Source organism: Equus asinus, chromosome 20 (assembly GCF_041296235.1).
Source record: "Equus asinus isolate D_3611 breed Donkey chromosome 20, EquAss-T2T_v2, whole genome shotgun sequence".
NCBI classification, from domain to species: Eukaryota; Metazoa; Chordata; class Mammalia; order Perissodactyla; family Equidae; genus Equus; species Equus asinus.
The window spans coordinates 38,824,195-38,847,683 of NC_091809.1; the positions used below are offsets into that span (position 1 = coordinate 38,824,195).

The following is a 23,489-nucleotide window of genomic DNA, read 5'->3' on the forward strand; positions in this document are numbered from 1 at the left end:
GTGTGCATGAAGCCTACATAATCTCTACACTATGTAAATCAATATATTTAAGGAAGGACAGGAAACAGAAACACTAGTGACAATGGGAAGGACTCTTATTTTCTCTAGGTGGGATTCCTGATAGAGTTTAGATTGGTCCTCATTCTCTTCAGTGTCCCTGGCAGAACTGGAGTCTAATGTGGATATATATGGTAATAAGCCTGCGTCAGCTAACACTGACATATTTGGCTAACAAGGAATTCACCTGGACAGAGGGCTAACTTAGATGACCATAAAAGGCAAGCTCTAATATTCCTCATTTACAGGAAGACCTGGAACCCAAGGCTCCCTACAGTAGAGTAAGTGGGAAATATTTCCCCAGCATAAAAGGAGACAAGGTAACAGATCTCACAGAGAAATACAACTCACTATAATTATTTTTACTGCCTCAGAGTTATTTTGCAAAGGAGTTATAAGAGTCTCTGATATACAGTAAGCACTCAATAAATGCTAAATTACTACGATCACTACTTTGATTTATTTATTTATTTTCTATGGCCACCAGGCCCCAACCATTCTTTTAAGAAACTTACCTCTGTGGTTTTTATAGAAAATACAATTGTTGGCACAGGTATCAGGATGAGCATCCCAAAAATCAGGACCACAGCAGCATAGTGGAGGTAAAGTAACATTATACAGCTGCATTTTCTCTTGGATCTGGGCTCTTAAAGCTTCTACATATCTAGAAAAATACAGTATGATCAGGCTAAGTGAACCACTCGAAAGAGAATGAGGGGCTGGCCCCATGGCATAGTGGTTAAGTTCAGCGTGCTCTGCTTTGGCAGCCTAGGTTTGCAGGTTCGGATTCTGGGCATGGACCTACAACACTCGTCAGCTATGCTGTGGTGGCGACCCACATATAAAGTGAAGGCAGACTGGCACAGATGTTAGCTCAGGGCTAATCCTCCTCAAGCAAAAAAAGAAGAAGATTGGGGGGGCCAGCCCAGTGGCATAGTGGTTAAGTTCACATGCTCCACTTTGGCGGCCCAGGGTTCGAAAGTTAAAATCCCAGGCGTGGACTGAGGCATCACTTGTCAAACCATGCTGTGGGGCATCTCACATGCAAAATACAGGAGGATGGGCACAGATGTTAGCTCAGAGCCAGTCTTCCTCAGCAAAAAGAGGAGGACTGGTAACAGATATTAGCTCAGGGCCAATCTTCCTCATAAAAAAAAAAAGAGGAAGATTGGCAACAGATTTTAGCTCAGGGCTGATTTTCCTCAGCAAAGAAAGAAAAAAAAAAGAAAGAAAGAGAATGAGCATGAGTCCTTGTTTGACTACCAGCTTTAACTATTAAACCTGTTTCATATCTCTGTGCCTCAACTCTTCCTCTTTGTACTGGGAAACAGCACTGGGAAAAATATAGTGCTATCCCAGAGAGGTATTAGGCAATCAAGAAATTTGGTGAAGTTCTGTATCCCCAAAAGTATGAGAAGACAGAGTCAACTCTTTTTTAAAGAAAATGAGAATACTGAATTCTTTACAAGTCTCCTCTAGAGCCAGAATTTCATGCAGAACTTTTCAAAGTACCTCTGGTATTCCTTTTCTCTCTGTTGCTGTTTTTCTCTGGCTCCTTTTATTTCCTCAAGTTGTAGCTGGGCTAATATCTCACTCATCTTCTCCCCTGAATCTGGCTCTTTATGAAAGCTCATTCTTAGTATCCTCTGCTCTTCAGCATAACGTTGCTGCTCTTTCTTTTTCTTAATTCTGAGAATAAAATCAAAACAGAGTTAGGAATTTCATAAAATCATTATTTAGAATTAGCTTCTAGATCCAAATAACTCAAGAAATTCCCAGACACAAGGAGTCAGGAAATCAGTTTAACACCCCTAAAATAGCCTCAAAAATTCCGGCTGGCTTATTTGAGTTCATCCTACAGCTCATGCATATACATAGCCTCTCAAATGGAAATCATCAATGGTTACTATTAAAAGAGTTTTTCTGTAAAAATCCAATTACAAGAGCTTTCTCAGGTGAAAACTACAAGTAGACAGGACTTCTGCTTTTGGCTAAAATGGAGTAACAGGGACTGGATTTGCTGCCCCCCCCCCCCACCCCGTACCTTAAACAGCCAAATGAATAAATAAAAACAAATCAACCAACAACCAGACAAAATACAAAAAAAAACAAAAAAGGGCTTTCAAGACATTGGACATCAGGCAACAAAAGACAGTGATCCTTGACACACAGAAAACAAATGAAGTGAGCCCTATAACTGCCCAAGCTCACTGCCTTGAAAGTTTCTAGGCAGTAACACAGCCGAGGAGCGTTGAGATGGAGCCTGGTGGATTCCCTGAGTTAAGGAGATGAAGCTGAAAGTCCAGGGACACAGAGGCAACTAGAGTTCATAAGACAGAATATCGGAAACAAGAGAGCTGCTCAGAGAGAGAACCCCAGAGATCTACAGAGGGTCTCCTTCTAACACACAGCAGAGTACTGTGTATCTACATGAGGAAATGACCTGAGGATAGGGATAGAACCATCCAAAAGGGTAACAGGGGACAGTGCTCTATGTTGACATAGAGCAGGGAATAGTGCTTGTTCCCACCAGACTTGAAAAACTCAAAATGCACAGAGCATTGGGTAGTTTTCAGGAAGATCTTACCTCAGTTCTGGGGAATAATAATTAGCCCTAGACTGAGCACTGCTCCAGACACATGTAACAAAATATAAAAGCAAAGGCTCAAAGTAACTTAACTGCATCCCAAAACAAAGCTCAGGAAAATTTATAAGAATACAAAGATACCCAGCAATCAACAAGGTAAAATTCACAATATTGGACATATAATCAAAGATTACCAGGCATGCAAAGAGGCAGGAAAACACAACTCATAATGAAGAGAATAATCTATCAATCAAAACCAACCAAGAACTGACAGTTAGTAGAATTAGCACATAATGGCATTAAAACAGTTATTACAACTATATTCTATACGTTCAAAAAGTTAAGATGTAAAAAAGACTGAAATCAAACTTCTTGAGATTAAAAACTACAATTTTTGAGAAGAAAAATACACTGGAGAAGAGGCCTATATCTATTAAAGAAATGGAATCGATAATTAATAAACTTCCAAAACTGATGGCACCAGGCCCAGATGGGTTCACTGGTGAATTCTACCAAACAATTAAGGAAGAAATTACACCAATTCTTTACAATCTCTTTCAGAGACTAGAAGGAGAAGGAATACTTTTTAACTCATTCTATGAGGCCAACACTACCCTAATACCAAAATCAGACAAAGATAATACAAGAAAAGAAAACTACAGACCAATATTTCTCATGAACATAGAGGCAAAAAAACCCCCAAAATATTAGCAAATTAAATCCAACAAGGTATAAAAACAATTAAATACCACAACCAACTGAGATTTATCCCAGGAATGCAAGGCTGGTTCAACATGGAAAAAACCAATTAATATAATCTATTACATCAACAGGATAAATAAGAAAAATCACACGATCCTATAAATAGATGCAGAAAAAGCATCTGACAGAATCCAACACCATTTATGATAAAAACTCTCAGTAAACTAGGAATAGAGAGGAACTGCCTAAACTTGATATAGAATATCTACAAAAAACCTATAGCTGACATCATACTCAAAGGTGAGAAACTAGACACTGTCCCACTAAGATCAGGAACAAGGCAAGGATGTCCTCTCTCATTACTCCTTTTCAACATGGTACTGGAAGTCCTAGCTAATGCAGTAAGACAAGAAAAGGAAATAAAAGGTCATAGAGATCGGAAAGGAAAAAATAAAACTTTGTTCACAGATGACATGATCATCTATGTTCTTCCCAACCTAATCTATAGATTCAATGCAATCCCAATATATTGAAAAACTGATTCTTTTTTTTTCTTTCTTTAAAGATTGGCCCTGGGCTAACAACTGTTGTCAGTCTTCTTTTTTTTCTTTTCCTCAAAGCCCCCCCAGTACACAGTTGTATATTCTAGCTGTATGTCCTTCTAGTTCTGCTATGTGGGATGCCACCTCAGCAAGGCTTGATGAGTGGTGCTAGGTCCACGCCCAGAATCCAAACTGCTGAAACCCTGTGCTGCAAAAGTAGAGTGCGCAACCTTAACCACTCAACCACAGGGCCAGCCCATGAAAAACTGATTCTAAAGTTTACATGGAGAGGTAAAAGTCCCAAGATAGCCAACATGATATTGAAGGAGAGGAACAAAGTTGGAGGACAGACACTATTTGACTTCAAGACTTACTACAAAGCTACAGTAATCAAGCAGTGTGGTATTGGTGAAAATACAGACAAACAAAACAATGAGACAGAACAGAGAGCCCAGAAATAGACCATATAAATATAGTTAATAGATCTTTGAAAAAGGAACAAAGGCAATACAATGGAGCAAAGATTGTCTTTTCAACAAATGATGAGGAGACAAGTGAACATCCATGTGCAAAAGAATGAATCTAGACACAGACTTGACACCTCTCACAACAATTAACTCAGAATGGATCGTGGAGCTAAATGTAAAACACAAAACTATAAAACTCCTAGAAGATAACTTAAGAGAAAATTTAGATGATCTTGGGTATCGTGATGACTTTTTAGATACAACACCAAAAGCATGATCCATAATAGAAACTACTGATAAATTGGACTCCATTAAAATCAGAAACTTCTGCTCGGCAAAAGATACTGTCAAAAGAATGAAGAGACAAGCCATAGACTGAGAGAAAGTATTTGCAAAGACAAATCTGATAAAGGATTGTTATCCAAAATATACAAAGAACTCTTAAAACTCAACATTAAGGAAGAAAAAATAAACCTGATTTAAAAATGGCCCAAAGACCTGCACAGACACTGCGGCAAAGAAAGTATACAGTTGGCAAATAAGTATATGAACAGATGCTCCACACCATTTGTCATCAAGAAAACTCAAATTAAAATAAACAATGAGATACCACTGCACATTTATGAGAATGGCCAAAATCTGGAACGCTGACAACAATAAATGCTGACAAGGATGTGAAGCAACAAAAACTCTTATTCACTGCCAGGAGGAATGCAAAATGGTACAGGCACTTTACTAAATATACTCTTGCCATATGATCTAGTAATCATGCTACTTAGGATTTATGCAAAGGAGTTGAAAACTTATATCCAGACAAAACCTGCACATGGATATTTATAACAGCTTTATTCATAATTGCCAAATCTTGGGGAAAAACCAAGATATCAGATGAAGGGATAAATAAACTGTGGTATATCCAAACAAGGGAATATTCTTCAGTGCTAAAAAGAAATGCGCTATCAAGCCATAAAGTGACATGGAGGAACTTAAATGCATATTACTAAGTGACAGAAGCGAACCTGAAAAGGCTACATACTATATGATTCCAATTATATGACATTCTAGAAACAAGAAAACAACGGAGACAGTGAAAAGATCAGTGTTGCCAGAAGTTGTAGGCGGAGTTGGAAGAGGAATGAATAGGCAGAACACAGAGGACTTTTAGGGCAGTGAAACTATTCTGTATGATACTATAATGATGGATACATGTCATTATACATTTGTCCAAACCCATAAATGTACAACACCAAGGATTAACCCTAATGTAAACTACGGACTTCGGGTGATAATGACGTGTCAATGTAGGTTCACATTTGTAACAGACGTACCACACTGGTGAGGGATGTTGATAACGGAGGATGCTCTGAATGTTGGAGGACAGGGAGTATATGGGAAATTGCTGTACCTTCCTCTCAATTTTGCTGTCAACCTAAAACTGCTCTATAAAGTCTTCATTAAAAAAAATACACTAATGGGATTACCAGCAGACTAAATGTTGCAGAACTAAATGTGAAAGTATAACAATAGAAATTACCCAAAATAAACCACAGAAAAAATAATCCAAAAAATTAAAAGAGCACAGAAAAGCCAATAATCCAATTTAAAAAATGGGTAAAGGACTTAAATAGACATTTCTCCAAAGATGATCTATAAATGGCCAACAAGCATATAGAAAGATGCTCAACATCACTAATCATTAGGAAAATGTAAACCAAAGCCCCAATAAGATATCACCTCATATCCATTAGTATGGCTACTATCAAAAAAACAGAAAATAACTGTTGGCGAGGATGTGAAAAATTGGAACCCTCGTGCACTGTTGGTAGGATTGTAAAATGGTGCAACTGCTACAAAAAACAATACGGAGGTTCATCAAGATATTAAAAATAAAACTACCATATGATCTAGCAATCTCACTTCTGGGTATATATCCAAAAGAAACGACAGCAGGGTCTTGAAGAGCTATTTGCACACCCACATTCACTGCAGCACTAAGTCACAATATCCAAGAGGTGGAAGCAACCCAAGTGTCCATCTACAGATGAATGGATAAACAAAATGTGGTATATACATACAATGGAATATTAATGTTACACATTCGTAAAAAGGAAAGAAATCCTATCACATGCTATAATATGGATGAGCCTTAAGGACATTATGCTAAGTCAAATAAGCCAGTCACAAAAAGACAAATACTGTATGATCTATCACATTTAAAAGAGGGTTTAAAGTAGTCAAATTCATAAAAATGGAGAGTAGTATGCTAGTTACCAGGGGCTGGGGGTAGGGGAAAAGGGGAGCTGTAGTTTAATAGGTATAGAGTTTCAGATTTGCAAGATGAAAAAGTTCCAAAGATCTATTTCACAACAATGTAAATCTAACATTTATTTATTTACACTACTGAACTGTACACTTAAAAATGGTTACAATGGTACATTTTATGTTATGTGTTTTTTTACCACAATAAAAAAAAGAAGTGTGTTACATAAATAAATGAACAAATGAATGGAAGAAAAAACCTCAAAGTGAAATAAAGGTGTTTTCAGACATACAAAAGCCGAAAGAATTCATCCCCAGTATACCCACAACTACAAGAAAAGTTAAAGACTGTCTTTCAGATAGAAGAAAAATGATACTTTAGGTTATATATATAAGACTTTTCTTATCATTTAAATTTTTTAAAATAATAAACTTTTAATAAAAATAACAATGTATTTTGTATGTAAAATTAAAATGTATGACAACAATAGCATAAAGGTTGGGATAGGAGAAAAGTATACTAAAATTCTTATACTATGATTTTTATACTATAGGTGAAATAGTATAATATCATTTGAAGGTAGAATGTGAAAAGTTGGAGATGTATATAAATCCTAGAACCAATGAAATAACAAAAAAAGTTATAGCTACTATGCCAACAAAGGAGATCAAATGAAATCATAAAAAAATACAAGTAATTCAAAAGAAGGCAGAAAAAGAGAAAAGGGGAATAAAGAACAGAAGGGACAAAGAGAAAACAAATAGCAAGATGATATATTCTAGCAAACCCCACCAATAATCACATTAAAGGTAAATGGTCTAAACACTCCAATTAAAAGGCAGAAATTAGCAGATTTGACAAAAAGTCAAGATCCAACTATATGTTGCTGACAAGAAATGCACTTTAAATAAAAGGAACAAATAGGTTAAAAATACAAGTATAGAAAAAGATACATCATGCTACCACTAGTTAAAAGAAGGTTAGAGTGGGGGTTGGCCCCGTGGCCGAGTGGTTGAGTTCGCGCGCTCCGCTGCAGGCGGCCCAGTGTTTCGTTGGTTCGAATCCTGGGCGCGGACATGGCACTGCTCGTGGGACCACGCTGAGGCGGCATCCCACATGCCACAACTAGAAGGACCCACAACGAAGAATACACAACTATGTACCGGGGGGCTTTGGGGAGAAAAAGGAAAAAATAAAATCTTTAAAAAAAGAAGGTTAGAGTGGCTACATTAATATCAGACAGTGTAGATTTCAGAGCAAACAAAATTATCAAGGATAAAGAAGATCATTTCATAATTATGGATCCAATTAATTAAGGAGATAACAATCCCAAACATTTATGCCTTAAGAACAGAGCTGTAAAATACATGAAGCAAAGACTGAAGGAACTACCAAGAGATACAGACAAATCCACAGTTACAGGCAGAAATTTCAATAGCCCTCTCTCAATTACTGATTGAATAAGTAAGCAAAAAACGGCAAGGATATAGTAGACTTGACCTACATCATCAACGAACTTGACCTAATGGACATTTATAGAATATTCCACAACATTAATAGAACAGTAGAATACACATTTATAGAACAACAGAATACACATTCTTCTACTGTAAGGTTATAGAACTTGGAACATTTACCAAGATAAATCATATTCTGGGGCATAAAACAAGTGTTAATAAATTCAAAAGGATTCAAGTTATACATAGCATGCTCTTCTGTGACCAAAACGGAATTAAATTAGATATCAATAACAGAAAGATCCTTGGAAAATCTCCAAATATTTGGAAATTAGATCACACACTTCTAAATAATCCATGATCAAGGAAGAACCAAAGGGAACTTAGAAGGTATTTTGAACTGAATGAAAACGAATTTATTGGATGCTGCTAAAGAGTATTTAGTTGGAAATTAATAGCACTAAATGCCTATAGGAGAAAAGAAGAAAGTTATCAAATGAATCACCTAATCTTCTACCTTAAGAAACTAAAAAAAGAAGAGAAAATTAAGCCTAAAGTAAGCAGAAGAAAATAAATCATAAATATTGAAGCAGAAATGAATGAAATAGGGAACAGAAAGATAGAAAAAAAATTAATACAACCAAAAGCTAGGTCTTTACGAAGATCAATAAAATTGATAAACCTTGACCCTATCTGATCATGAAAAAAAGAGAGACAGAAGATATAAATTATTAAGATCAAAAATAAGAGGGAGACATCACTTTGGATTCTACAGATATTAAAAGAATAACACAAGAATATTAGGAACAGTTTTACGTCAATAAATTTAACAACTTTGATGAAATGACAAATTCATTGAAAGACACAAACTACTAAAGCTTATTCAAGAAAAAAAATAGATTGCCAGAACAGCCTTATATCTATCATCAACACTAAAACTGTTGTTAAGAACCTTTCCACAATGAAAAGTCCAGAATCAGATGGATTCACTGGCAAATTCTACCAAACATTTAAGAAAGAAATAATATCAATTCTACATAAACTCTTCCAAAAAACTTGGAAATACTTCCCAACTCATTCTATGAGGCCAGTATTACATTAAAACCAAAACCAATCAAAGATGTTACAAGAAAAGTATAAGCCACTATCTGTTAGAACATAGATGTAAATTCTAAACAAAATTTTTGCAAATCTAATCAAACAATATATTAAAAGAATAATACATTATTATCAGTGGAAAAAGGATAGGCTTTCAACAAATGATATCCACACGCAAAAAAATAAACTTCACACTATATATGAAAATTAACTCAAACTGGATCACAGACCTAAAAGTAAAACCTAAAATGGTAATCTTTCTAGAAGAAAAGTTTTGTGATCTTGGGTTAGGCAATGACTTCTTAAATATGACACCAAAAGCACAATCTATAAAGAACAAACCGAAATACAAGAATTCATCACAATTTAAAACTTCTGCACTCTAAAAAACAAGTCACAGACTGGGAGAAAAATCTTTGCAAAGCATATATCTGATAAAGGACTTGTATCTAGATTATATTAAAGAACTCTTAAAACTCAACAATAAGAAACCAACTCAATTTAAAAATTTGGGTTTGAACAGCCACTTCACCAAAAAATGATATATAGATGGCAAATAAACACTTGAAAAGATGCTCAACGCCTTTAGTGATTCAGGAAATTCAAACTAAAACCAATGAGATACCATACACACTTATTCAAATGGCTAAAATGAAAAACACTGACCATAGCAAGTGTTGGTGAGGAGGTGAGGGAACTTGAACACTCTTACACTGCTGGTGGTAATATAGAATGGTACAACCACTTCAGCAAACCGTTTAACAGTTTCTTTAAAAGATGAAACATATACCTATCATATGATCCAGCCATTCTACTCCCAGGTATTTGCCCCAGAGAAAAGGTAACATATTTTGAAAGACTTGTACACAAATGTTCATTACACCTTTATTTGTAATAAACAAACTGGAAACAACAAAATGTCATCAATCTATGAATGGATAAACAAATTGTGGTATATCTATACAATGGAATACTATTCAGTAACAAAAAGAAATGAGCTCTTGATACACACAACAACAAGGATAAATCTCAAAATAATTATGCTGAGTAAAAGGAGCCAAGCATAAGAGCACACAATATATGATTCCAGAAAATAAAAACTAATCTACAGCGACAGAAAGCAAACCAGTGGTTGCCTGGGGAGGAAGGGGTAGAGAGGGGCAGAAAAGAGGGGCTAGCAACGGCATGAGCAAACTTTCGGGGATGACAGATATGTTCACTATCTTGACTATTGTGGTGGTTTCATTTGTATACCTGTATGTCAAAACATAAAAGTTTACACTTTAAATATGTGCAATTTATTGAACATCAATCATAGTGATTTTAAAAAAAACCTCACCCACAAGTAGAGAGGAAATGAGCAGCTCATTGAGAAAATCAGAAAACCTAAGTAAACAGCTTTTGTTATGAAATATGACTGATTTAAGACTAGAACTTATAAATATATGCTGATAATATCAGTTGCTAAAAATTACTTTGAAATAAATGAACTATTGTTTTCTGAATAGTAGCATGAGGCCAATTCACACTCAATACGTCTTCAATAGAGTATGGACTGCTGAAAATTCTGGGCTTCCATCCATTTGTGGCAGGCTATTTACTCCAGTGGAATTAAAGCCTTCCTTTTAGTTGGATTAACACAAGTATATATTAAAACCAGGAAGCCGTCCTACAAAGGCTGAAGGATCAGGCACTGGAAAAGTACAAGAGACAGAGCAGTTGTATTCTATGCAGAACTAAGTCCATCCAGACTCTGACAGCTAACTGCTGGCCACCTCTAGCACTTTAAACAAGGATTTTCTCACCACTGTTCTCCCACACTTGCCATTCTTTCCTGAGCTACAACTGTAAGTCTAAATTGAGTATTCCTCAAAGAGTATAGAATATACAGTTTTTATGGTATGATTCAAACTCAAATGCACTATAAAGTTGAAATAGGGTAGAGCTGAGAAATCTCATTATTGCAACTTGGGCAGAGAGATATCTTTTTATACCAGTAAAGATCAAAATTTAAAGGCACATAAGGCAGTGTACTAGGAATATGAGAAAGATAATGTGCGGAAAGGCCAAAACAGCAACATAGTCATTCATGATTGACTTTAAAATATATGTTGCCTTGCTCTCTTAAAATATAATGTGTGAAATAAGCAAGAGAATGAAAGGAAAAGATTAAAAGAATATAAAGGTTAAAAGATGAGCCTAAGATCACAGGTGCTGTTGGCTGGGGATCTAGGTACACAGAGATCTTATTCCAAAGAGAGCCAGGAAAGAATAAAGTAAACATTTTGAGGATATTCATATTTTCTTAGTTCAATAACTCCTTACCTTGTAAAAAAAAATGGCACATTGGAAAAGATTTTTCTGTAAATAATGAATCAAATTGAAGTTTTCAATGGTGAAATTTAAATGGAGCCAAGTGAATGACAACAGAAAAGCTTAGTTACTAATATAATTCTCCATACCAATTATTCTCTATACCAGTAAACTAACAGCTAAGGAAACATATCAGTATTGTTTTTCAAATTTGACACCTTAGGTGCTGGTAACAGGGCAGTTCCTAGAAATGATGGAATCAGTCCCATTCCCTTCCCCCTAGTTACTCCTCTCCTCACAGTCAAACACCTTAAGCGTTGTCTAGACTTTCTGTCTCTATTTCCTGATCTCCTCACCCACTCCAATATGGCTTTAAGACCCATCAATCACTCTACCAAAAGAACTCTCTCTAAGGTCAATGGTGGCCTTTAGGTCATTTAATCCATGTAGCACATACATTCTCAAATGGGACAATACTATACCCAAGGGGCAAAAACTGATTCAAGGGAGCAAAAAATCTTAGATATTAAAATAGCTTGTGGCCCTCCAAAAAGTCATAGTACATAAACAGAAAGACAATATAACTAGGCCTTCTCCACTTCTTACGCTACAGCTTCTCCCCAGGTGACTTTATGTATGCCCTCTGCTTCAGCTACCACCCACTACCACCTGTAACTCATAAAGGTACAGCTCCATCATAGACCATTCCCCTGAGGTTCAAACCTATATAACTACTTGCCGATTGGACATCTCCATGTGAGTGTCTCAAAGGCAATTTTCTGAGAAACGAATCTACAGCTTTGGTCAGATTCTCAGGTTAAGAACTATTGCCATATAGTAGTTTCAGAAAGGATCATAAAACCAAAAACAACAAAGCTAACTTAAAAAGCTGATATAAACAATTAATCTATAAACAAGTTTTTATTCTTCTCTGATGCCCTTCAGGCCTCTGTGTAAATATACCTGTTAGTTGATACACAATAGAAGCTAAACTAGGTCAGAAATCAACATGTCAACATACTGCTTTTTCCAGGGCATTGACGTGAATACAATTATAGTGGTTCTCTGGTTATGCCAAAAGGTATTCTGAAACCAGTGTCAAACTTTCAGTAAAAGAGAGGTAAGAATATAAAACACTGCAGACTGGTTCTGGTTTGTAAACTTGCTACACTGGGTGTCTGCACAACTAACAACAAGTAAACATCATTTTACATTTTGAAGAGAATCTTGAAAATAAAGTGATATCACAGGCAAACTGCATTAAAAATATATTCTTGTAATTCCAACAACAACTTGAAAACTCTTCTTGTTACTCACTCATCTTCCATATAATAAGGCCACACTATTAATCCTTTACAAAGTTAAACTAAAACAGAGACCTAGAACTAAAAATGAGGGCTATCTTTTTGGCTCTATAGATTCTTTGTTCTTGAACAATCACAGAAATTAGCAACACTGATACTTTCAAATAAAAGAAATTCTGCTTCTAAGATTAAGAAACAGATTTATTTCAGGGGTTAAAGAGATGCCCTGTTAGAAAAATAACTTCTTGGGGGCCAGCCCCATGGCACAGTGGTTCAATTCACATGCTCCGCTGTGGTGGCCTGGATTTGCAGGTTCAGATCCCAGTCATGGACCTACACCACTCGTCAGCCATGCTGTGGCAGTGACCCACACATAAAGTAGAAGACTGGCACAGATGTTAGCTCAGGGCTAATCTTCTCAAACAAAAAAAGAAAAAGAAAAAGAACTTCTCAAGGAGGTAGAAGAAATCTTCCTCTTTGGCACAACAGGATTAAGTTCTAATCTATCTCAGTCTAAATCTCTGCCTGCTGATCCTGTTTTTCTGTTCAACCTTTCTGTCTCTCCATTTCCTGATTCTGATAGTATTCTTCTTATTGATTTCTGAAATGACTACTAAAAATAACTTACTATTTCCTACTAGACTCTATTTAGGATTTCCTTTAAGCACCTCAAACCCAATATGCCCCAAGCTAAACTTATCTTCTCCACCTCTTCCTCCTTCTTGGCAACTCTTATTTCCTATTGCTCCATTTACCTCGTGGCCTAAGCCATAATCCTGGGACTTATTCTTGAATTCTCCTTTGAAGAAATCTTATCAATTCTCTCTCTTACGTTCTCAAAACTGCCTCCTCCTCACTGTCCCTGGCTTATATGAAAGGCCATGTTACAGACTTCAAAGAGGTTAGGTGATGGAATCAAATAAATCTGGGGCTGAATCCCAGTTCTGCTATTGCTAAGTGAGATCTTAATCTTAGGATAAATTACTTAACCTCTCTAGGTCTCATTTCCTCATCTGTAAAATGAAAAGAATAATAACATTTACCTCGTAAGGTTATTCAGGTCAGTAAATGAGTCAATGCCTCTAAAACAGTCAACACTACGCCTAGCACACTGTAAACCCTCAGTATATGGTAGCTACCACTACAGTGCAAAATTGTCTATCAATTAAATGAGATGATAATCTATGTAATGTACTTGACACACAGTAAGGGCTTAATACATAATAATCTTTTTTAAAAAATTAATTTCATCTCATTTTCTAAGTATATTACTTCAATAATCGCCTAACATCTACTTTTAGTCATCTATTCCCCACAACGCCTCTAAATGGCTCCTGTTTTCAGGATAAAATCCAAATTTGTTCTCATGACATTTTTGTTGTTAGTGCTGTGGAGTCAATTCCGACTCCTGGCGATCCTGTGTACAGTAGAGTGGAACCCTGCCCAGTCGTTTTGCACCATCCTCTCACCTTCCAGCACTATATCATGAGTCACTGCTTTTACAATGCGATTTCTTTTGCCTCAATTTCCCAGCTACTCTTTTCCCCAATCCAATTCCCATTTTGTCTCATACTACTGCTTCTAATCTTCAAAACTCAGCTCAGGAAGTCTTCCCTGTCCTTCCGCTACACCATACTGCCAATTTTGGGTTCAAAACACAGTTTCTGTGCTCCCATATTGTCTTGTAATTTTTTCTTCTAATGATATAAGAAATATTTTTTATTTTACTGATATTTTACTTGAGGTTTTTACATTTATGTTGATGAGAGAAATTAGTGTAGCGTTGCTTTCTTGTAATGTCCTTGTGCGGTTGGTATTAAGGTTAAACTGGCCTCTATAATTATTTAGGAAGTATTCCCTATTTTCCATTCTCTGGAATATTTTATGTAAAACTTGGTGTTATTAAAAAACTATGTAACTAGTAAAAACTATGGTGTTATTTTTTCCCTTAAATATTTGGCAACTAACATTTACTGAGGACACACTATTTGCCAGATTCTGTATTTAGCACATATACATGTTCTCTCATTTAATCCTCACAGCAACTTTATGAGGTATGTACCATTATTATCCCTGTTTTATAGAGAAGAAACTGAGGCTTAAGGAGATAACTTTCCTAAGTCACACAGCAGATAGGTAGCAGAGCTGGGACTTGAATACATCTCTCTCCACATTCTTTTTTTTTTTTGAGGAAAACTAGCCCTGAGCTAACTGCTGCCAATCCTCCTCTTTTTGCTGAGGAAGACTGGCCCTGAGCTCACATCCGTGCCCATCTTCCTTTACTTCATATGTGGGATGCCTACCACAGCATGGCCTGCCAAGTAGCGCCATGTCCGCACCTGGAATCCGAACCGGTGAACCCCAGGCCACCAAAGCAGAATGTGCGAACTTAACCGCTGCGCCACCAGGCTGGCCACTCTCCACGTTCTTAACCACATCCTATACTGCCTTATAATACTTAATATATGGCATTACAATTATCTATTTATTTATCTGCTTCCCCATTAGTCAGTGAAATCTACCTAGTAAGATCCTTGAAGAGTGGGATCATGTCTTTCTGTTTTTGCACTTCCTAAGTTTAGCATTATGTCCATCACTTAACAGACACTCAATAAATAGCTGCTCAATAAATGAATGAAAACATATCATTTGATTCTTATAACAACTAGGTGAGGTAAAGCAGTTATTATCAATTCCTGTTTAGAAAGCAGATGTTTGTTTATTTCAGAATGCTAAAGTGGATTTAAGTTAAATCATATATCCTCCATGCAAAGAAGGCATAAGTGATATAGTTTCTACAACAAGGAAAAAGCAAAAAAATAATTTTTAATTATTTGCAAACTATCAACAACAAGATTTAATTTTCTGATACCATCTGTAAGACAGAAACCTTCATATTTTCGCTAGGGTCAAGAGTATAAGTAAAAGAAGAAAAACATTATCCAGTGAGAAAAACTGCAATAAAACAAAAGCTTTAAATAAAAAAGCTTTCAAAGAGGGTCAGCAGTATAGCTGAAGAAAAATCCCCATTGACTATGCCATGTGGTAGGTACGTCATAAGAAGATTTAGGTTAGACAGAAAAACGCCCACAACGGGACGTCTTGGCTTCAGTTAAATGAACTGAACTAAATTTCCATTGTCTTTTGCCTGATGAGTCTGTAAAATGCTTACATATGGGCACTACAGAACTGAAAGGTTTTTTGATACAGATCAGATCATAATTACGGCTAAACCACCAGGTTATAGTTTAAGACAAATCTGTCCTACATATAAGAACGCACTTTCCGAGAGCCAACGTCCTCAGGTTCTGAAACTGTTATCCAGGCAGATTATATATTACAGTCCTAAAGAAGATTAAGAACAGAAAAGAGCCTTGAAATATTTAAATAGAATCCTGCCTAAAGGCTGCCCTAGACAATCTCATGAGGATTTTTCCAAGCCTCCTCTACCCTAATCCAAAATACACATATACACACACACTTTTTTACTGCAGCAGTTTTTGTCAAGTTACTTTTAGGACAAGAGTGTTATTAACCTATCACAAGAGGGAAGAAAAGCATGTGAGAATAAAAACATACCAAAGGAACTATTAAACACCTCACAGGAAAACATTCTCACCAGTGGATTGCCACACAAAAATTTCCAAAGTCCTTGTACTCTCTAACGTAAAAGAAAGAGGATATTCAGGAGCAAGGGGCCCCTTACAATGCAGATATCACTTAGGCTCCCAAAGTCAAATATACTAATGATTAAAAGTTTGAAAAATTAAGAAATGCAGAAAGAACAGAAAAAAATGATTTTTTCCCATCATCCAAAGACAATTCCCTTTTTTTTTTTAAAGATTGGCCCTGAGCTAACATCTGTTGCCAATCTTTTTTTACTTTTTTTTTTCTCTTCTTCCCAAAGCCCCCCAGTACATACTTGCATATTCTAGTTGTGAGCGCCTCTGGTTGTGCTATGTGGGACGCCACCTCAGCACGGCCTGACGAACAGCACTAGGTCCATGCCCAGGATCTGAAGTGGTGAAACCCTGGGCCACTGAAGCAGAGTGTGCAAACTTAACCACTCAGCCATGGGGCCAGTGCCCCATCTCACTTTTCATGTAGCATTAGAATTATTATTTTTGTCTTCTTTTCTCCATTTGTTTGGCCTCCCTTGGTGCTCATCCTATTCACTATGATCATCATGACCATTATTATCATCCTCCTCCTCCTCTTCATCATAATTACTACCATCATCATTGTGGTAGTAATAGGTACTATTTATTGATTTTATTAAATGTCAGGTACAACGTAAAGTATTTTACATAAACTTCTCCATTTAATTCTATCAACAACCTAGAAGATAGGAATTATATTGTTATAAATTATTGTTATATAATTATATTGTTATAATTTTATTATTTATTTGAGTACTCTTTTTTCGTGGTTAATCTGGCTAAGGATTTTCAATTTTGTTTGTCTTTTCAAAAAACCAACTCAGTTTTGTTGATCTTTTCTATTTTTTTGCTATTCTCTAAGTCATTTATTTCTGCTTTGATCTTTATTTCCTTCCCTCTGCTAACCTTCAGTTTCTTTTCTTTTTCTAGTTCCTTCAGGGGTAAGGTTAGGTTGTCTATTTGAGATCTTTCTTTTTTCTTTTCTTTTCTTTTTTTTTTGAGGAAGATTAGTCCCTGAGCTAACATCCGTGCCTATCTTCCTCTACATTATATGTGGGACGCCTACCACAGCATGGCTCGCCAAGCAGTGCACATCCGCACCCAGGATCCAAACCAGCGAATCCTGGGCTGCCGAAGCGGAATGTGCACACTTAACCGCTGCACCACCGGGCCGGCCCCAGATCTTTCTTTTTTCTTAATGAATGCATTGATAGTTACAAACTTTCCTCTTAGAACTGCTTTTGATGCATCCCATCAGTTTTAGCATGTTGTGTTTCCACTTTTGTTTGTCTCAGATTTTTTTTATTTCTCTTTTGATTTCTTCTTTGATCCATTGGTTGTTCAGGAGTGTGTTATTTAATTTCTATGTATTTGCGAATTTTCCAATTTTCCTCTTGTTACCGATTTCTAGTTTCAAACCATCTTTTCACTGGAAAAGATACTTGATATAATTTCAATTTTCTTGAATTTGTTAAGACTTTTTTATGGCCTAATACATGATCTATCCTGGAGAATGTTCTGTGCGTTTTTGAGAAGAATGTGTATTCTGCTGGTGTTGGACAGAATGTTCTGCATAGATCCATTTGGTCTATAGTGTTGTTCAAACCTGCTGTTTCCTTTTTGATTTTCTGTCTGGATGATCAATCCATTGTTAAAAAGGGGTATTAAAGTTCCCTACTATTAATGTATTGCTGTTTATTTTTCCCTTCAGTTCTGTTAGTATTTGCTCTATGTATTTAGGTGCTCCTATGTTAGTTCATAAATATTCACAACTGTTATATCATCTTGATGAACTGATCCCTTTATCTTTATATAATGACTTTCTTTGTCTATCATGACCGTTTTTAACTTATGGTCTATTTTTTTTTATATAAGGACAGACACTTCCGCTCTCTTTTGGTCACAATCTGCATGGAATATCTTTTCTGATCCCTTCGTTTTCACCCTATGTGTGTCCTTAAAGCTAAAATGAGTCTCTTATAGGCATCACTTCCCTCTTGAGATGGTATGATATTGGCAAAAGAATAGACAAATAGGTCAATGGAACAGAACAGAGAGCCCAGAAATAGACCCACATAAATGAAGTTAACTGATCTCTGACAAAAGAGAAAAGGCAATACAATAGAGCAAAGATAGTCTTTTCAAGAAATGGTACAGGAATAACTAACATCTATGTGCAAAAAAATAAATCCAGATATAGACATTACACTCCTCACAAAAATTAACTCAAAATGGGTCACAGAGCTAAACATAAAACACAAAACTATAAAACTCCTAGAAGATAATACAGGAGAAAATCTAGGTGACTCTCGGTATGACAATGACTTTTTAGATACAACACCAAAGGCAAGAGACATGAAAGAAATAATTATAAGCTGGACTTCATTAAAATTAAAAAATTATGCTCTCTGAAAGACAATGTCAAGAATGAGAATGTAACCCACAGACTAGGAGAAAATGTTTGCAAAAGACATATCTGAGAAAGGACTGTTATCCAAAATACACAAAGGGCTCTTAAAACTCAATAATGAGAAAACAAATAACCCAATTAAAAAATGGGCCAAAGACCTAAATAGACACCTCACCAAAGAAGAAATACAAATGGCTAATAAGCATATGGAAAAGATGCTCCACATCATAAATCATTAGGGAACTGCAAAATTAAAACTATGAGATACTAATACATACCTATTAGAATAATCAAAATCCAAAACCCTGACAACACCAAATGCTGGCAAGGATGTAGAGCAACAGGAATTCTCATTCGTTGCTGGTGGAATGCAAAATGGTAAAGCCACTTGGGAAAAAAGTTTGACAGTTTCTTATAAGAGAAGAATCCAGCAAACACACTCTTACCATACAATCCAGCAAACACACTCCTTGCTATTTACCCAAAGGATTTGAAAACTTATGCTAACACAAAACCTGTACCTGATGTTTATAGCAGTTTTATTCACAATTGCTGAATCTAGGATGCAACCAAGATGTCCTTCAGTAGGTGAATGGATAAATAAACTGTGGTATATCCAGACAATAAAATATTATTCAGCACTAACAGGAAAGGAGCTATCAAGCCATGAAAAGACATTGGAGGAACCTTAAATGCATATTAAGTGAAAGAAGCCAATCTAAAAAGGCTACACGTTTGTATGATTCCAACTATGTGACATTCAGGAAATGGGAAAATAATGGAGACAATAAGATCAGTGATTGCCAAGAGTTGAGGGAGAAATAGATAAACAGGTAGAACACAAAGCATTTTTAGGGCAGTAAAATTATTCTGCATGATACTATAATGATGGATACATGTCATTATACATTTGTCAAAATTTGTAAGAATGTTACACACCAAGAGTGAATCCTAATGTAAAATATGAATTATGATGTGTCAGTGTAGGTTTATTAGTTGTAACAAATGTACCACTGTGGTAGAGGATGTTGATAGTGAGATAAGCAATCCATGTATGGGGCTGAGGGTAAATGGGAACTCTGTACTTGCTGCTTAATTTTGCTGTGAACCTGCAACTTTTCCAAAAAAATGAAGTCTATTAAAAAAAAAACATAGCTCTTAACCATCTTTCAATATTTCTACCCAGATCAAACATAGTTGTTTCCACTATGGATCAGAAGGCAAACCACTGCCTGATTATTTCTAAAACTTAGTTTCCAAAATCATCTTAACTGATAATTTAAGGCTCACAATGAGGATTAAAAAACTTACTTTTCAATTTTCTTCCTATGTTCTTTTTGCCTTTGTTGTTCTTTTACTTGTTCTCTTTCAATATCCATGAAAAGTCGTCTATATCTCAGGTATTGCTTTTGACGCTAAAGGAAAGAAGTTAAAATTGTTAAGATTCTGCTCTCAGAGGACTTTCCAGGGAAGGAAAACAACTTTGTGCCATAGACAAAAAAACTAATGATACAGAAGTCACATGGAAATAAGTCCTTAATTTCCTTCTATTTATAGTGACTCAAGATAATATTGCATACAGCAAGAGCTTTATATTTTCAAGCACATAGCTACTAGATGTTACTGACAAATCAGAGAAAGAACTTCTAATTTAGTTTGCCCTTAATATAGTCCCTTGTCAACAGGACTTGAATAAGATTGTATTTGATATGATAAGATATATCTACTATACTTACTTTGAGTTCCCAAGTAGTAAGTACCAAAGAAGCAGGAACACAGAAAGCATATGAGAGGCATTTTATAACAGAACAATAGTCACTTTAACTTTTCAAAATTAAAACCACACCACAATAGCATGCTCTAAGCCTAGCATGGAATGGTGTGGAAGAGGGAAGGACTGAGGAATATCAGAGCATCATACTTCTAAAGAGAACAAAGTACAATAAAAGCAAGTGCTGCCATCCTGTGTGTGATCTGTTCATACTCTGGATTTATATATTTTCTTTTAAGGACATAAGCTACTCAAAGGTTACTAGTATACACGGACATGTTTTCGCCCTTTGAGCAGCTTGTATTCCTTCAGTAAAAAATATTAAAACTCTAATAGTTCTCAATATGGAGGATACATGACAATCATCAGTGGTATTTTTTTTTTATTGAGTTCATAATAGTTTACATCAATGTGAGATCTCAGTTGTACAGTATTTCTTGACTGTCACCACATAAGCGCTCCCCTTCACCCACTGTGCCCACCCCCCCAGCCCCCTTCCCCTGGTAACCAATGAACTGTTTTCTTTGTCCATGTATTTGGTTATATTCCACATATGAGTGAAATCATCTGGTGTTTGTCTTTCTCAGACTGGCTTATTTCGCTTAGCTTAATTCCCTCTAGGTCCTTTCATGTTATCGCAAATGGGATGAATTTGTCTTTTTTACAGCTGAGTAGTATTCCATTGTGTATATATACCACATCCTCTTTATCCAATCATCAGTCGATGGGCACTTGGACTGCTTCCATGTCTTGGCTATTGTGAATACTGCTGCAATGAACATAGGGGTGCATATGTTATTTTGGATTGTTGATTTCAAATTGTTTGGGTAGATACCCAGTAGTGGGATAGCTGGGTCATACAGTAGTTCTATTTTTAGTTTTTTGAGGAATTTCCATAATATTTTCCATAGTGGCTGCACCAGTTTGCATTCCCACCAGCAGCGTATGAGGGTTCCCTACGCTCTACACCCTCTCCAACATTTGTTAATTTTAGTCTTAGTGATTATAGCCATTTTAACAGGCATAAAGTGGTATCTTAGTATAGTCTTGATTTGCATTTCCCTGATGATTAGTGATGTTGAACATCTTTTCATGTGTTTATTGGCCATCTGTCTATCTTCTTTGGGAAAATGTCTGTTCATCTTCTCTGCCCATTTTTTGATCAGGTTGTTTGTTTTTTTATTGTTCAGTTATGTGAGTTCCTTATATATTATGGAGATTAATCCCTTGTCAGATATATGATTTGCAAATATTTTCTCCCAATTGGTGCGTCGTCTCTGTTTTGATTCTAGTTTCTTTTGCCTTGCAGTAGCTCTTTAGTCTGATGTATTCCCACTTGTTTATTTTTTCTTTTGTTTCACTTGTCTGAGAAGACATGGTATTCAAACAGATCTGTTTTAGTTCGATGTCAAAGAGTGTACTACTGATATTACCTTCCAGAAGTTTTATACTTTCAGGACATATCTTCAAGTCTTTGATCCATTTTGAGTTTATTTTTGTGTATGGCATGAGATAGTGGTCTACCCTCATTTTTTTGCATGTGGCTGTCCAGTTTTCCCAACACCATTTATTGAAGAGACTGTCTTTTCCCTATTGTATCTTCTTGGCACCCTAGTGGAAGATTAGCTGTCCAGAGATGTGTGGTTTTATTTCAGGGCTTTCAGTTCCGTTCCATTGATCTGTGTGCCTGTTTTTGTACCAGTACCATGCCGTTTTGATCACTATGGTTTTGTAGTACATTTTGAAATCAGGGATTGTGATACCTCCAGCTTTGTTCTTTTTTCTCAGAATTGCCTTAGCAATTCAGGGTCTTTGGTTGCCCATATGAATTTTAGGATTCTTTGCTCTATTTCTGTGAAGAATGTCATTGGGATTCTGAATGGGATTGCAATGGATCTGCAGACTGCTTTGGGTAGTATGGACATTTTAACTATATTTATTCTTCCAATCCACAAGCAAGGAATCTCTTTCCATCTCTTTATGTCATTATCAATATCTTTCCGTAACGTCTTATGGTTTTCATTGTATAAGTCTTTCACCTCCTTGGTTAAATTTATTCCTAGGTAGTTTATTCTTTTAGTTGTGATTGCAAATGGAATTGTCTTCTTGAGTTCTCTTTAAGTTTGTTATTGGAGTATAGAAAAGCAAGTGATTTTTGTAAGTTGATTCTGTACCCTGCAACTTTACTGTAGTTGTTAATTATTTCTATTAGTTTTCCAATGGATTTTTGGGTGTTTTCTATATTTTAGATCATGTTGTCTACAAACAGCAAGAGTTTCACTTCTTCACTCCCTATTTAGATTTATTTTATTCCTTTCTCTTGCCTAATTGCTCTGGCTAAATCCTCCAGTACCATGTTGAACAAGAGTGGTGATAGTGGGCATCCTTGTCTTGTTCCTGTTCTCAGGGGGATGGTGCTCAGTTTTTGCCCATTGAGTATGATGTTGGTTGTGGGTTTGTCATATATGGCCTTTATTATGTTGAGGTAATTTCCTTCTATCCCCATTATGCTGAGTTTTTATCATAAATGGCTGTTGGATCTTGTCAAATGCTCTCTCTGCATCTATTGAGATGATTATCTGGTTTTTAGTCCTCAATTTGTTGATGTAGTGTATCACATTGATCGACTTGCGTATGTTGAACCACCCCTCTGTCCCTGGTATGAATCCTACTTGATCATGATGTATGATACTCGATGTATTGCTGAATTTGGGTTGCTAAAATTTTGTTGAGGATTTTTGTGTCTATGTTCATCAGCGATATTGGCTTGTAGTTCTCCTTTTTTGTGCTGGCCTTGTCAGGCTTTGGTATCAGAATGATGTTGGCCTCATAGAATGTGTTAGGAAGTCTTCCATCTTCCCT

The 23,489-nt window shown here is 36.1% G+C and overlaps 1 protein-coding gene across 2 annotated transcripts in view; it reads right to left on the reverse strand.

The window, feature by feature from the left end:
* Nucleotides 1-23,489, reverse strand: part of CCDC15 (coiled-coil domain containing 15) — a 66,499-nt gene that overhangs the window by 3,044 nt on the left and 39,966 nt on the right. For both annotated transcript variants that reach the window (XM_014848568.3, XM_044752196.2), the window contains 3 exons: nt 20,168-20,271; nt 1,570-1,746; nt 573-721 (listed from right to left, as the gene is read on the reverse strand). In XM_014848568.3, coding sequence (XP_014704054.3) covers nt 573-721; nt 1,570-1,746; nt 20,168-20,271 — 430 coding nt within the window. The remainder of the gene's footprint in view (nt 1-572; nt 722-1,569; nt 1,747-20,167; nt 20,272-23,489) is intronic.